This window comes from Haematobia irritans, chromosome 3 (genome assembly GCF_050003625.1).
Source record: "Haematobia irritans isolate KBUSLIRL chromosome 3, ASM5000362v1, whole genome shotgun sequence".
NCBI classification, from domain to species: Eukaryota; Metazoa; Arthropoda; class Insecta; order Diptera; family Muscidae; genus Haematobia; species Haematobia irritans.
Genome location: NC_134399.1, coordinates 229,067,796 through 229,084,551, shown reverse-complemented (window position 1 = coordinate 229,084,551; position 16,756 = coordinate 229,067,796). Strand labels below are relative to the sequence as shown.

At 35.9% G+C, this 16,756-nt stretch overlaps 1 protein-coding gene across 1 annotated transcript in view; it reads right to left on the bottom strand.

The window, feature by feature from the left end:
• The window catches only part of LOC142230294 (gamma-aminobutyric acid receptor subunit alpha-2), a 56,061-nt gene continuing 39,305 nt past the window's right edge, over window positions 1–16,756 (bottom strand). The window contains exons 3-9 of the mRNA XM_075300946.1: window positions 9,607–9,836; window positions 9,375–9,535; window positions 9,189–9,316; window positions 9,038–9,120; window positions 8,777–8,979; window positions 331–937; window positions 1–268 (exon numbers count right to left, since the gene is read on the bottom strand). Of these exons, the coding sequence (XP_075157061.1) occupies window positions 129–268; window positions 331–937; window positions 8,777–8,979; window positions 9,038–9,120; window positions 9,189–9,316; window positions 9,375–9,535; window positions 9,607–9,836 (1,552 nt within the window). The 3' untranslated portion in view covers window positions 1–128. The remainder of the gene's footprint in view (window positions 269–330; window positions 938–8,776; window positions 8,980–9,037; window positions 9,121–9,188; window positions 9,317–9,374; window positions 9,536–9,606; window positions 9,837–16,756) is intronic.

The following is a 16,756-nucleotide window of genomic DNA, read 5'->3' as shown; positions in this document are numbered from 1 at the left end:
TATGTTTTGCAATTTTTAACAATGGTGTTATTTATTATTTACCATATAATATTTTTTTATAATGCAAACAATCAAAAGATTAACAGGGATTACAATCAACTGAATTGCACTGAGTTTTTGTCAGTTTCTTAACCTTTGGGCCAAGCAAAATCCTTCTTGAACATTCCATAGGCCACCCAGTATAGTAGATTGAATAGAGCAAAGGACATGGGAAAGGCCACACGAGCAATGCGATCAATCAACGAGACACTGTTTACATAACGCATTCCTGCAAAGAGATAATATTGGTAAAAGGATTGCTTCATTAGTGACGATTGATTTGCGTATTACCCTTTTGTACAGCTGCTTCACGTTCTCTTTGTTTTCGGAATTTCACATCGCCTATGAAACACAACCACATCTGTTTGGCTTTCGATATGACTGGTGGTTCCGTTTGAGTGGTTCTCTCCATGGTCGAAGTATGTGATGAGGGACACTGAAAGATATGCGTGGGATCATTGTAAATGGGACATATCATGGCATTACGCTTGCGAAAACCTCCTGGCTGTGTTTGACATATATCCGTGGCCAAGGACTCGTTACTTTCTCTCATGGAGGGCAATTCTATGTCAATATCATCGTCAATCTCTTCATCTTCGATATCTTCCCATTCATCTTCACTGATGGTGGGTATTTCGCCACTACCGACTTTGGTGAAATAATGGACGCCAGCAAATTCCAGCAGAGTGGCAATGCAATACAAAAAACTCATCAACAAGAACCAATCCAAGGCTGTGGCATATTTGACTTTTGGCAAATCGGTACGAGAATCCAAACTAATGGTGGATAGAGTGAGGACCGCTGTAACACATAGGCCAACTCGATCACTGGTGGCCTCACGATGAATCCAAAAAGACACCCACGAGAGAACGACAATCAAAATGCAGGGAACATAAACCTGTCAATAGAGTTATGCAATGAATATTCAAAATTAAATTTTGGTCAAAAGTCTAAAAAAAAAAGAAACATAATAAATAGAAAATTGCGCAAATCTTAAACCGTTTAATACGCTTAAAAAATATAGATCTAATATGATCAACTATACAGCCAAATTGTTAGAATTGTTTTGCTTCTTTAAAAATTTAGAAAAAAAAAAATATTTAAAATAAAAAATAAAAAAGTATATAAAGCAGGGAGCCACCGTGGTGCAATGGTTAGCATGCCCGCCTTGCATACACAAGGTCGTGGGTTCGATTCCTGCTACGACCGAACACCAAAAAGTTTTTCAGCGGTGGATTATCCCACCTCAGTAATACTGGTGACATTTCTGAGGGTTTCAAAGCTTCTCTAAGTGGTTTCACTGGAATGTGGAACGCCGTTCGGACTCGGCTATAAAAAGGAGGTCCCTTGTCATTGAGCTTAACATGGAATCGGGCAGCACTCAGTGATAAGAGAGAAGTTCACCACTGTGGTATCACAATGGACTGAATAGTCTAAGTGAGCCTGATACATCGGGCTGCCACATAACCTAACCTAACCTATATAAAGCAGTAAATTCGGTCGGGCCGAATTTTAAATACCCAACACCATGAATCAAATATGATAGATTACTTTGAGAACTCTTCGTCGTAGTGGGTTACTTGATAATATATAGAATTGTAAGGGGTTTGATGACAAATCTTCTCCCAAGCAAGTCAGTTCCCGAAGACAAACTTTAAAGGTTCTACCTATGAAGACCAGATCAGATTCTGGATTTATGAGAACCAATTTTGTTTGAGTTTTAGAGAAATTATAAACATATCGTGTATATGATGAAATTACGCCTTGATTTAAAATCTTAAATATGTAGATTTTTTCCGCCATTATTTAAATACGATGAGTAAAATCTGGAAATTTACTTTCAGTTTGAAGCAATTTTCATGATCAGTGCGCCTGCTATACCCTGAAAGAAGTGCTTTCTTTTTTGAGAAACGTAATTTTAGACAAGCAAAGTTTTTTTTGACCCAAATTTTAGAGACAATGGTTGAATAAACGAAAATACTTTATAAGAAAAGGAAATTTCTTTTGTCTAAAATTTTATTATAGATTACTAATTTCCAGAAAATCGGATAAAAACTACGGATTCTAGAAGCCCAAGAAATAAAGCCGGGAGATCGGTGTATATGGGGGCTACACCAAAACATGGACCGATACGGACCATTTTCGACACACCTCTTTATGGTCCCAAAATACCTCTGGATTTCCAATTTCAGGCAAATCTGATAAAAACTACGGTTTTTATAGGCCCAAGACCCCAAATCGGGAGGTCAGTTTATATGGGGACTATATCAAAACTTGGACCGATATAGCCCATCTTCGAACTTGATCTGCCTGCAAACAAAAAACTAATCTGTGCCAAATTTCGGGACAATAGCGCCATTATTGAAGGCTGTAGCGTGATTACAACAGACAGACATACGGACATACTTATATCGTCTTAGAATTTCTCCCTGATCAAGAATATATATACTTTATATAGTCGGAAATCGATATTTCGATGTGTTACAAACGGAATGACAAACTTATTATACCCCCGTTACCATTTTATGGTGGTGGGTATAAAAAGAAAGCTCAAAATTGTTGCTTAGATTGTTTTCATTAAATTTAGGACATGAATATTTGAGATTCTTAAATTAGAGAAAATTAGTTTTGATTTAAAGAAATAATCTTTAAAGTAACTAAAATATTAAATATTAGGATTAAAGATATATAGCTTCAAACATTGGCTAATTAAGAATTTAGGTTAAAAGTTTTTTTTATAAAGAAGAAAATTAACCCTCTAATGGCCAAGCCCGCCTTTAGGCGGGCTTCATTTAATAAGGAACGTTTTAGTAAAACACACTTTAAGACAACAAAAATGGACAAAATAAAAAGAAAACTTATTTGAAACTATTCAAGAGGCTTTGCAGCATATGCTGAATTTTAGCGTATACATTTTTCTTGATTAGTTCTCTTGTTTTTGTGTCGTTAACATTGAAAATTTAACATTAATGGAAATTTAAATAGATTCTAATTGTTTTCTATACGTATATCATGTACATTTGATTAAAAGTTTTTTTTTAATATTTCCATCTGGTGAATTTGTAAATAAAGGATACGTTGTTTTCTACAGTTTTATATTTTTATTTTTTCGTCCTATTTTCACATGGCAAATCATATCTCGAGCTAGAAATGTCTGATTATATCGTTGTTGGTACTTAAATGCAAGGTATTGAGATGACGAACAAACGTGTACAATACCTAGCATCATCTCAATAACTAGCATTTAAGTACCAACAACGATATAATCGGACATTTTTAGCCCGTGATATAATTTGTCAAGTGAAACTAGGATGAACAAATAAAAATATAAGGATATCTCAAAAACTGTTCCATAAAAAAATTTACCCTCTATTTTCGAATTAAACAGATGAAAATACATAAAAAAGTCACCTTTCATCAAATGTACATTCGATAGGGTCACGGCCTAAAGGAAAAAAAGTTGATGCGGTCACCCCCAGTTTTGTAGCATATTCGAAGACAATTTCAGAACACCAAAACTTTTTTCCGTGCACCCTACGACCCCCCGAAATACAATTTATTGTGCTGTGTCGTCTTATGGTTTCCAGTGCAACAGTTCTGCGCCACGTATTTCTAGAACGGCCAGGTCGTCTTGAGCCTTGGGGGTTCCAATCCAGGGCGGATTTGGACATGCTCTCAGGACCTTTTCTAAGTGTGTTACCTATCCATTTCCATTTTCTCTTTGTAATTTGGCGCTCAATGGGTTCTTCGTTCGTTTTGTTCCACAATTCCACTATTCCATATTTGATATTTTGTTTGGCCAAAACATACGGCAAATTATACGCAGACATTTATTTATGAACATTTGGAGTGTCTGAACGATTGATATTGATAACAACCAAGTTTCACTTCCGTATAGCAATATAGATTTGACACACGCGTTGAATATATTTAGTTTCGTTCGGAGAGATAAATGCGGCGATTTCTATGTTTTATCAAATGCGGTCAAATGCGGACCTGGCTTTGTTCAGTCTGTTCTTAACATCATCTTCTATTCCTCCATCTGCACTCATGAAACATTCTGGGTAGCAGAAAGATTTTACATATTTTAGGGGTTCGTTGCCAATCTTTAATTGGTTGTCAGATGTATTATTTATACGCATGGCTTGGGTCTTTGTTATATTTATGTCAAGTCCTACTTCTTTTGCTCGGAGGACGAGGTCGTTTAAGTTGTATTACATGTCGAAGTACTTGTGTGACATGAGGCAAATGTCGTCAGCAAAGTCTAAGTCTTCCAAATGGCGTTGGAAGTTCCATACTATTCCTCTCTTTTTCGTGCAGATCCTATCTATTACATCGTCGAGCACTATTGCAAATAAGAGTGGAGATAGAGGACATCCTTGTTTTACCCCCGCGTTCGTCGTGAAAGGTTCGTTCATCATTCCGCTAAGTTTGACTTGTAGTGTTGTATTGCTGTACATTGCTTTGATGATGTTTATTTTCTGAGGTACATGTTTTCTCCTCAATGCCGCCATAATTGCGTGTCTTTTGATAGAGTCGAAAGCTTTGCGAAAGTCAACGAATATTAGTTAAATATAGGGGAGATCTGCATTCTATTAACTGCTCTATAATGACTCTCAATGTATTCGTCTGGCCTACGCAGCTTCGATTTGGGCAAAAACCAGCTTCTTCATCGCGTAGTGATTTTTCAATGACTTGCAGTCTATCGTTTATTATTATTGCGATTATTTTATAGATTGTATTAAGGAGTGTTATTCCCCGCCAGTTGTCGCAGAGTTTTAAGTCATCTTTTTTCGGTAACTTTATTATCGTTCCTTTCGTCCAGTCAGCCGGGAGGAGTTCATTCAACCAAGCATATTGTACGTGTGGCTGTATTATTGTTGCTGATATTACTGCATCCACTTGTAGTAATTCTGGTGGTATACCGTCTTCTCCTGGGGCTTTATTCTTTTTAGTTTCTTTATCGCCAAAGTAATTTCTTCTATGGTGGGTGGATCGGTGTCGATAGATTCATCTTCGTGATGCATTTGATCCGTGTATCGATAGTTTGCGTCATCATTTCCATCTGCTATATTACTTATTTCCTCAAAATGATCTTTCCATTGCTTTATTTGTTGTTCTACATTAGTTAATAGTTTTCCGTCGCTGTCTTTTACGGGATGTATATGGTTTAGTGACTGGTTTGTCAGACGACTAATTATTCTGTATAACTCTTTCATATTATTGACACCAGCCGCTGCTTCTGCATCTTTGGCCATTTATTAGTATCTAATCGGTTGATGAGAACTACATAAAAATTAGCGCTATGCGCGTAACAATCTCTAAGGAGGCCTTCTTGATCATATTTAAAGACAGAACGTATAAATTTTCTCAAAGCTTCCATAAAAGTAGTTTGGATCGCCAATCTGTGATTTGCTATTCTTTTTTTGCGAAATTTAATTGTCCAAAACTTAAATTTTCACTTAAGTGGAAGTGGAAACAACTTGATGGGGGATTCCGGGATGCGCTTTAAAAGAAATGTTTGTGGAAACACTTCCATTTTTTCTGTTTGTTTTTTTAGTTTTGTTTTATAAAGCCTGATTGATTTATACTTTACGTTTTTGTTTGCGTGCACAAATTTCATATACTGAACGGATCTTTTTTAAAAAGTGTAAGAACTATAATTGGAAAATCGCCTACCGAAGGACTTATAGAAAGTACCAGAGATCATACATTAAATTGATGTGAAGAACTAAAAAAATAAAAAGTGTGTTTTCAATGGGCGGTCGGATGATTTTGAAATCGCTACTTAGTTAAAATTATAAATCAATCTATCATCATGCAGATAACTACCCAGCAAAAAAAAGCGTCGCCAAAAAAGTAATGAAAATGTTCTTTTTGGATCCGGAAGTGGTGCATAATTGACGCAGAAGCGATGGATTTAACATGGGCTTGTCATAGGACGGAAGTCCTCCATTTCAACAGCCGTTGCACTGAATTTACATCACTTCTTTAGGAGTAATCCTAATTCAATGTTTTGGATATAAATCAACAAATTCTGTTATATTTTGTCAAATAAATATTTTTTTTTAATTTTTAAAAAATTTTAATGGATTCTAATGCTTGTTGGAAACGTTTGACCTCAAATATTTTCAAAAATGCACAATTTTTTCAGATTGAATTTAGCATTTTTTTCGACAAAATTTAAGTGATTTGTACCATTTTATGAATTCTTACTCTGTTTTTAACCTATTTGAAACAAAAAAAAGTTAAAATAACCCATTAAAAGTATGAACAAATCAAGTTATAAAAAATTGAATTAAAAGAACTTCCTGGGTAGTTAAAATAAAGAACATCAATGGGAGTGCATCTTCTGGAAGTGCTTTTAAAGTTGTGCCTTTGGAAGAACTTCTAAATTTTTTTGCTGGGTACTTCCGTTTGTTAAGAAGCCAAACCGAACGAATACATTTATGTTTTCAATTCTAGTCTGAGAGTACAGGTGGTGATCCTTTCTTATATATTAGTGCTGTCTTACAGAGAACGGCTGCGATCTACCGCAACCGACCAGTGTATTTAGTAAACACCAATATTTGCAATCTTAAAACACCAATTGGTAAGAAAAAATTCAACCACCAGTATCCAATGCAACCGACGACTGTCGGTGTTTGTTAGTATGAGTGTTGGTCTCTCGAAAACACCCTAGTAAAGCAATCACACAAATTGGTTATCCAGTTTGGTATTCTCTTATTTGGTACTCTCTCAATTCTCTTGAGCTAATGCCAACTGCTGGTAATTGTTGTTGTTGAGTGCAATCACACTTAAGTGGCACACTCGTTTTTTGTTTACCGAGCGTTGTTACGATGTCGATTGGTAAAAGATTGCAAGACACTGCATACGAACATTGTTATATACTAGTGGTGATTTTATTCCCGCATTTGTATCAATGTAAAAGATCGCATGGTAATTGGTGTCTTACTCACTGCCACCGACATTTTGTGGGTAAGATTGCAATACGAACAAGTATATATGGCCGTAAGTTCGGCCAGGCCGAATCTTATGTACCCTCCACCATGGATAGCGTAGAAACTTCTACGAAAGACTGTCATCCACAATCGAATTTCTTGGGTTGTGGTATCTTAAATCGTTTTCTAAATTGTGAGTTAGTTCATACGTGGTATAAATTAGACAAAAAAGGTATGTGTAAGTAAGTCTACAAATAATTACAAATCGATATGGATTTTTGCACGGTACGTAAGGAGCCAGAATTGAAATATGCGGGTCGCTTTTATAGGGGCTGTATACAATTATGAACTTGATATGGACCAATTTTTGTGTGATTGGGGATCGATTTATCTAAGGGCTATATATAACTATAGACCGATATGGACCAATTTTTGCATGGTCATTGGAGATCATATACTAACACCATGTACCAAATTTCACCCGGATCGGATGAAATTTTCTTTTCTTAGAGGCTCCGCAAGCCAAATCTGGGGATCGTTTATATGGGGGCTATATAATTATGGACCGATGTGGACCAATTTTTGCATGGTTGTTAAAGACCATATACTAACACCATGTACCAAATTTCAGCCGGATCGGATGAATTTTGCTCCTCTAAGAGGCTCCAGAGGTCAAATCTGGGGACCGGTTAATATGGGGGCTATATATAATTATGGACCGATATGGACCAATTTTTGCATGGTTGTTAAAGACCATATACTTACACCATGTACCAAATTTCAGCCGGATCGGATGAAATATGCTACTCTTATAGGCTCCGCAAGCCAAATCTGGGGGTCCGTTTATATGGGGGCTATACGTAAAAGTGGACCGATATGGCCCATTTGCAATACCATCCGACCTACATCAATAACAACTACTTGTGATAAGTTTCAAGTCGATAGCTTGTTTCTTTCGGAAGTTAGCGTGATTTCAACAGACGGTCGCACGGATGGATGGACATGCTCAGATCGACTCAGAATTTCACCACGACCCAGAATATATATACTTTACGGGGTCTTAGAGCAACATTTCGATGTGCTACAAACGGAATGACAAAGTTAATATACCCCCATCCTATGGTGGAGGGTATAAAAAAAGCCACCGGTTGCAGTTCTCTGTTGTCTTATTCCATGTATAACTTAATGAAACTTAATTCTTTCCTAAAGCCGTGTTTAAACAGTATATGACATTAGAAATTCTTCGAAACGTTGAATTAGTCCCAAAAACTTATAGTTCTAGCCATTTAATTTATGATTGTGCACTGAACAAATATTGTTGGGAGTCCAAAGATTTTATCTTTGCTTAGCATAGAAGACGCATTTCTTTAATGTAGAGTTTTTTCCTTGCGGCTATGCTTTTCAAGTGTCTGAATAAAAGCATTACGTACACCAAGAGAAATCGGTGCAATTTACCATTGACGGACAGGTGTCAAAGCTTCATGGCAAATTTTTAATTGTTAATGTATATTTGTAAACTATGTATTCCCTTCATATTAAAGTTACCGTCGCCGTCCATACGTTTTTAAGGAGAACTGGGATTGGTGCATCAAAATTCCATACTTTCCAATTTTTTTTCTTATAATATCATATATTTAGAACGCAGTGTTTATAGCTCTCTTTAGTCGATGAAATTGTGAATAGGAGAGTTATGAATGAATTTCTGGTTGCCCATTAAGCATAAACAATACTTGTTTGTTATGTATATCGCATCTCACTTTCTTAAGGACTTAATGGGTTTGGGTATTTCGTCTTACCTGTATTAAAAAGTATCCTGTATGCCTTTTCAAATTGAAAGCCACATGCAAAGTTGAAAAATCTCCTTCCCTCCTGGCATAGGTAAGATTACGACTTCTCATACTAATGAGATCAAATTGATTCAATGTCATACCGGGGACAAATGAAACAGCTTCATCGCCTCCCTTCCATTCATAAACCAATTGTTGGCTGGTATAACCATCTAAAAACAAGAGTAGAAGCATTAAAGGATTATAAAATTCAAAATTCTTAGAACTTACAGCTGCCAAAAATTAAAGGACATGACTGACGATCCATGGGAAAATTCTTTAATTCCATGGGACAGGTAGCTTTAATGGTTAATCTATAAGGAATAAAAATAAATGTTTTAATATATCTGAGTGTTGGGTGTAGTGGCTTTATCTAGCAAACCTCATTGAATATAAAATTCCTCCATCCTGATCCAAGCGAAGCAATTTATTGGGAACTGTTATGGTATGTATATGTGAATGTTTTCCATTATAGAAATAGGTATCAGGCCTCCAGATTTTATCCAACATCTGGAATGTAAAGGAATCTTGAAGAGAAAGCTAATTTCTTATTTTGTTATAACCCTACCTTTATGCTAAGAGATAAACTCTTTATGGGTCCCTGGAAACTAAGACGTTTATCTTTCCAGTATTGACGAAAATAACAATCCATAGAATAGTCCATGTCCAGTTCGGATACAGGACCCATACTGCGTATCAAAATATTAGTGCGCACTACGGTTGGCACACCTATAATTAAAACAAAATGGAAATAATTATTTATTTGTTTTTAAGTAAAAAAAATTGTCATAGACCATTACCTTGACCATGAGTGGGGAGTTGAGATTGTTCATAACTCTTTAGAAGATTCTCCAATAGCATAGAAATATTACGACTTAACATATCAGTGGAAGCAGTCCTCTTACGCATGTTTATCGAACCAGAGATATTTTTAGTTTGGCTACTCTGAAATATTGTAGTTCGTTGTGTTGTGGAATAGTCGCCTGGAAAACGCCTTCTTCGATAGGTACTGACATCTGGGTAATCCTTTCTATCATTATTGGAATATTGCAAAGATAAAATTTTCATATTAAAATATTTAAGTATTTATCTAATGATTTTTATTTTCTTATTTTTGTGAACGAAGTTTTTTCTATTAAATATTGGCTGAGTCGAAAATTGCTTTTCGTGTTTTGTCATACACTGAAAAAAAATGCCCGTTTCCAAAGATTTTGTATTTACTATTTAGAGCTCTGCATCGAATAACTTGTCACTAAATGTATACAATTCGCTGTCGAATATAGTACATACAGTCTCTTTCTCTCAAAGCGCAAGCAGTGAAGTGAAGAGAACACTTGCTTGCTCTCATGTAGCAAGTACACGTGTACTCTGCATATAAAAATGGAATTGTACAGACGTCTGCCTTTCTTTTATCAAAAGTCCTAGCGGCTACTTAAAGTTCAGAATTCATCAGGACTTCAAGTAGAAACTGTGCTATGTTTCAAGTAAAAAACATCTTTAAAATAAAGTGTTGAAAAAAACATCTCCTATTTTTAATACAGTCAACAATTTTAAAGAGTTTTTAAGAATCAAGTTGACCTTAGTCAAACTACATTTTCTTTCATGTATGATACCCATTTTTAAGTCGAATCACTTAACTGCAAGGACAAAAAACTTCACATTCGTATTTTAAGGACATGAAATCTTTGGCCTCACGGTAGTGTAGATGTCGTTGGGGTCATCCTTCCAATGCCGTCAATAATATTATGTCTTATTTGACAAAGAATACTTCATCTATAGGATCGAAAGTTCAGGCAGTCTAATTTCAACTTCCCTCTACCATGGATTACGTAAAAAGTTTCTGACCTAAATCTAGCAAGTACTTGAGCCAACTTTCAAGCATTCGGCGCGTTATCAACCGTCGGACGTCGCGATATCGACTCAAACTTCCACCACGACTTTGTAAAGTCTGAGACACATATTTCGAAGCATTGCAAATGGAATGACAATTCAAAAATAACCCTACGAGAAATTGGTGCAAATTGTCACTAACGGACCTATCACAGGACTGGTACCTGTGCTTCAGATTGTTACAAATTTTAAATTTTCATATCATGTATTGATTGCTATCCTAGCAAAAAAAGCGTCGCCAAAGAAGTAATGAAAATGTTTTTTTGGATCCGGAAGTGGTGCAAAATTGACGCAGAAGCGATGAATTTAACATGGGCATGGATCCGAATTCAATGTTTTGGATATAAATTAAAAAAAAATCTGTGGTATTTTGACAAATAAATAATTTTTATAATTATACCCTGCGTCACACTGTGGAACAGGGTTATACGTTAGTGCATATGTTTGCAACACCCAGAAGGGGACGAGATAGACACATGGTGTCTTTGGCAAAAATGCTCAGGGTGGGCTCCTGAGTCGATATAGCCATGTCCGTCTGTCCATGAACACATTTTTGTAATCAAAGTCTAGGTCGCAGTTTTAGTCCAATCGACTTCAAATTTGGCACAAGTATGTGTTTTGGCTCAGAATAGAACCCTATTGATTTTGGAAGAAATCGGTTCAGATTTAGATATAGCTCTCACATATAGCTTTCGCCCGATTTACACTTACCACAGACGCAAATTTTTTGCTCCGATTTAGTTGAAATTTTGCGCAGGGAGTAGAATTCGCATTATAGCTATGCGTGCAAAATTTGGTTCAAATCGGTTCAGATTTAGATATAACTCCCATATATAGCTTTCGCCCGATCTACACTCATATGACCACAGAGGGCATTTTTAACTCCGATTTAGTTGAAATTTTGCACAGGGAGTAGAATTAGCATTGTAGCTGTACATGCCAAATTTGAAAAGTTGTAAAAATGACTCTAATTTTCCTAAACTTCTAATACTGCGAAGTTTCCTTAAAATTGCTTCAGATTTAAATGTTTTTTTACTAACATTGTGTTCCACACTAGTGTACACATAACATTTTTTTCAGATGCAATCACAAAATTAATTGATCCAATTGACATTTTAATTGAAATGTCTTCAATCATGAAAATGAGAGTAACAATCATAGATTTAATTGGGTTTAAAAAATTTTCTTGATTAAAAATTAATTGATTTCAATAGCAAATTTCAATTAATTATTTAATTGATTCAACTAAAGTTTTAATTGATGTTGATTGCAAAATTCAATTAATTTTTTAATTAAAAACGTCACTATTTTTAATCGATATAGTATATTTCAATGGGTTTCTATAACTATTTTTAATAATTTTTAGTTTGATTTAAGAATTCATAGTTTCAATTTATTTTAATTAAGATTTAAAAAAAATATCCAGAATTAAGAGTCTTACTCTTCCGAGTATGATTAAAAAGTTAATTGTATCAATTAATTATTTAATTGAAAATTTAAAAAATGTCAATCATTGACTTAATTGACATAATTTTTCTAGTTTGATTAAAAGGTTAATAGTATCAATTAATTTTTTAATTGAAAACGTTTTCAACTTCAATCAACTTTTTAATTGGGAATATTTTGTGTATTAGCCGACTTAAATTTTGAGTCTATAGATTTTGTAGAAGTCTATCAAATTCTGTCAAGATCGAGTGATATTTAAATGTATGTATTTGGGACAAACCTTTATATATAGCCCCCAACACATTTGACGGATGTGATATGGTATCGAAAATTTTGATCTACAAAGTGGTGCAGGGTATGATATAGTCAGCCCCGCCCGACTTTAGACTTTCCTTACTTGTTTTTATACCCTGCTCCACACTGTGGAACAGGGTATTATAAGTTAGTGCATATGTTTGCAACACCCAGAAGGAGACGAGATAGACACATGGTGTCTTTGGCAAAAATGCTCAGGGTGGGCTCCTGAGTCGATATAGCGATGTCCGTCTGTCCGTCTGTCCGTGAACACATTTTTGTAATCAAAGTCTAGGTCGCAGTTTTAGTCCAATCGACTTCAAATTTGGCACAAGTATGTGTTTTGGCTCAGAATAGATCCCTATTGATTTTGGAAGAAATCGGTTCAGATTTAGATATAGCTCCCATATATATATTTCGCCCGATATGGACTTATATGGCCCCAGAAGCCAGAGTTTTACCCTAATTTGCTTAAAATTTTGTACAAGAAGAACAATTAGTACTATAGTCAAGTATGCCAAATTTTATCGAAATCGGTTCAGATTTAGATATAGCTCCCATATATATCTTTCGCCCGATATGGACTAATACGATCCCAGAAGCCAGAGTTTTACCCCAATTTGGTTGAAATTTTGCGCAGGGAGTAGAATTTGCATTGTAGCTATGCGTGCCAAATTTGGTTGAAATCGGTTCAGATTTGGATATAGCTCCCATATATAGCTTTCGCCCGATTTACACTCATATGACCACAGAGGCCAATTTTTTGCTTCGATTTAGTTGAAATTTTGCACAGGGAGTAGAATTAGCATTGTAGCTATGGGTGCCAAATTTGGTTGAAATCGGTTCAGATTTAGATATATCTCCCATATATAGCTTTCGCCCGATTTACACTCATATGACCACAGAGGCCAATTTTTAACTCCGATTTAGTTGAAATTTTGCACAGGGAGTAGAATTACCATTGTTGCTATGCGTGCCAAATTTGGTTGAAATCGGTTCAGATTTAGATATAGCTCCCATATATAGCTTTCGCCCGATTTACACTCATATGACCACAGAGGCCAATTTTTAACTCTGATTTAGTTGAAATTTTGCACAGGGAGTAGAATTAGCATTGTTGCTATGCGTGACAAATTTGGTTGAAATCGGTTCAGATTTAGATATAGCTCCCATATATATGTTTTTTTTTTAATTTCGACAAAAATGGTCAAAATACCAACATTTTCCTTGTAAAATCGCCGCTGCTTAGTCGAAAAGTTGTAAAAATGACTCTAATTTTCCTAAACTTCTAATACATATATATCGAGCGATAAATCATAAATAAACTTTTTCGAAGTTTTCTTAAAATTGCTTCAGATTTAAACGTTTCCCATATTTATACCCTGCTCCACACTGTGGAACAGGGTATTATAAGTTAGTGCATATGTTTGCAACACCCAGAAGGAGACGAGATAGACACATGGTGTCTTTGGCAAAAATGCTAAGGGTGGGCTCCTGAGTCGATATAGCGATGTCCGTCTGTCCGTGAAGACATTTTTGTAATCAAAGTCTAGGTCGCAGTTTTAGTCCAATCGACTTCAAATTTGGCACAAGTATGTGTTTTGGCTCAGAATAGATCCCTATTGATTTTGGAAGAAATCGGTTCAGATTTAGATATAGCTCCCACATATATCTTTCGCCCGATATGGACTAATACGGTCCCAGAAGCCAGAGTTTTACCACAATTTGGTTGAAATTTTGCAGAGGGAGTAGAATTAGCATTGTAGCTGTGCGTGCCAAATTTGGTTGAAATCGGTTCAGATTTAGATATAGCTCCCATATATAGCTTTCGCCCGATTTACACTCATATGACCACAGAGGCCAATTTTTAACTCCGATTTAGTTGAAATTTTGCACAGGGAGTAGAATTAGCATTGTTGCTATGCGTGCCAAATTTGGTTGAAATCGGTTCAGATTTAGATATAGCTCCCATATATATGTTTTTCTGATTTCGACAAAAATGGTGAAAATACCAACATTTTCCTTGTAAAATCGCCACTGCTTAGTCGAAAAGTTGTAAAAATGACTCTAATTTTCCTAAACTTCTAATACATATATATCGAGCGATAAATCATAAATAAACTTTTTCGAAGTTTCCTTAAAATTGCTTCAGATTTAAACGTTTCCCATATTTTTTTTTTACTAACATTGTGTTGCACCCTTGTGCATTAGCCGACTTAAAGCACGAGTCTATAGTTTTTGTAGAAGTCTATCAAATTCTGTCCAGATCGAGTGATACTTAAATGTATGTATTTGGGACAAACCTTTATATATAGCCCCCAACACATTTGACGGATGTGATATTGTATCGAAAATTTAGATCTACAAAGTGGTGCAGGGTATAATATAGTCGGCCCCGCCCGACTTTAGACTTTCCTTACTTGTTTTTTTATAATTTTTAATGGTCTTAAACGTTTGACCTCAAATATTTGCAAAAACTCACAATTTTTTTCAGATTAATCCAATGTTTTTCATAATTTTTTCGACAAAATTTAAATAATTTGTACCATTTTTTGAATTCATAAACTGTTTTAAACCAATTTGAAACAAAAAAAAAAAAAAACATGTTATAAAAAATTTAATGAAAATAACTTCCTGTGTACTTTAAGTAAAGAACATAATTGGTAGTACATCTTCTGGAAGTGCGTTTAAAGTTGTGCCTTTGGAAGAACTTCAAATTTTTTTTGCTGGGATACTCTATCGACAAGATTGGATCTACACATTTACTGAAATGCAATTATGGGAATAATCTACAATCCTATGTTAAAGTGGCTTGTCCTGTATCGATCATGGGGTTGATCAATCTCCCGTAGGCGATGAAGAAATTCGCTATATTTTGAAATTTTTGTACAAAACATGAAGAATTATATTGATTACACATGCCATATTTGTCAGTTCGTAAAGCGCCACAATGGTAAGTTTGCTACCGTGCTGAAAATTTCGGTGTGAAAGATACACCTTGCTCTAGTCGACATATCGATGAAGTAAAGGAAAGGATTGACCCGGACCGCCACAACCACAGGTTGGCTGATAAGTCCCCGGTCTGACATATAGATGGCGTCGCTAGTATTAAATGCATATTATTTTTATATAGTACCAACCTTCAAATGATTCGTGTCAAAATTTGACGTCTGTAAGTCAATTAGTTTGTGAGATAGAGCGTCTTTTGTGAATCAACTTTTGTTATTGTGAACAAAATAGAAAAAAGGAACTTCGTGTTTTGATAAAAATACTGTTTTCTGAAGGGAAAAAATACGGTGTAAGCAAAAACTTGGCTTGATAATGAGTTTCCGGACTCTGCCTCAGGGAAATCAACAATAATTGATTGGTATGTAAAATTCAAGCGTGGTGAAATGAGCACGGAGGACGGGGAACGCAATGGATGCCCGAAAAAGATGGTTACCGACGAAAACATCAAAAAAACCCACAAAATGATTTTGAATGACCGTAAAATGAAGTTGATTAAGATAGCAGAGGCCTTAAATATATCAAAGGAACGTGTTGGTCATATCATTCATCAATATTTGGATATGCGGAAACTCTGTGCAAAATGGGTGCCGCGCGAGCTCACATTTGACCAAAAACAACAACTTGTTGATGATTCTGAGCGGTGTTTGCAGCTGTTAACTCGTAATACACCCGAGTTTTTCCGTCGATATGTGACAATGGATAGGTTAGGTTAGGTTAGGTTATGTGGCAGCCCGATGTATCAGGCTCACTTAGACTATTCAGTACATTGTGGTACCACAGTGGTGAACTTTTCTCTGTGACAATGGATGAAACATGGCTCCATCACTACACTCCTGAGTCCATTCGACAGTCGGCTGAGTGGGCAGCGACCGGTGAACCATCTCCGAAGCGTGGAAAGACTCAAAAGTCCGCTGGCAAAGTAATGGCCTCTGTTTTTTGGGATGCGCATGGAATAATTTTTATCGATTATCTTGAGAAGGGAAAAACCATCAACAGTGACTATTATATGGCGTTATTGGAACGTTTGAAGGTCGAAATCGCGGCAAACCGGCCCCATATGAAGAAGAAAAAAGTGCTGTTCCACCAAGGCAACGCACCGTGCCACAAGTCATTGAGAACGATGGCAAAAATTCATGAATTGGGCTTCGAATTACTTCCCCACCCACCGTATTCTCCAGATCTGGCCCCAGTGACTTTTTCTTGTTCTCAGACCTCAAAAAGATGCTCGCAGGGAAAAAATTTGGTTGCAATGAAGAGGTGATCGCCGAAACTGAGGCTTATTTTGAGGCAAAACCGAAGGAGTACTACCAA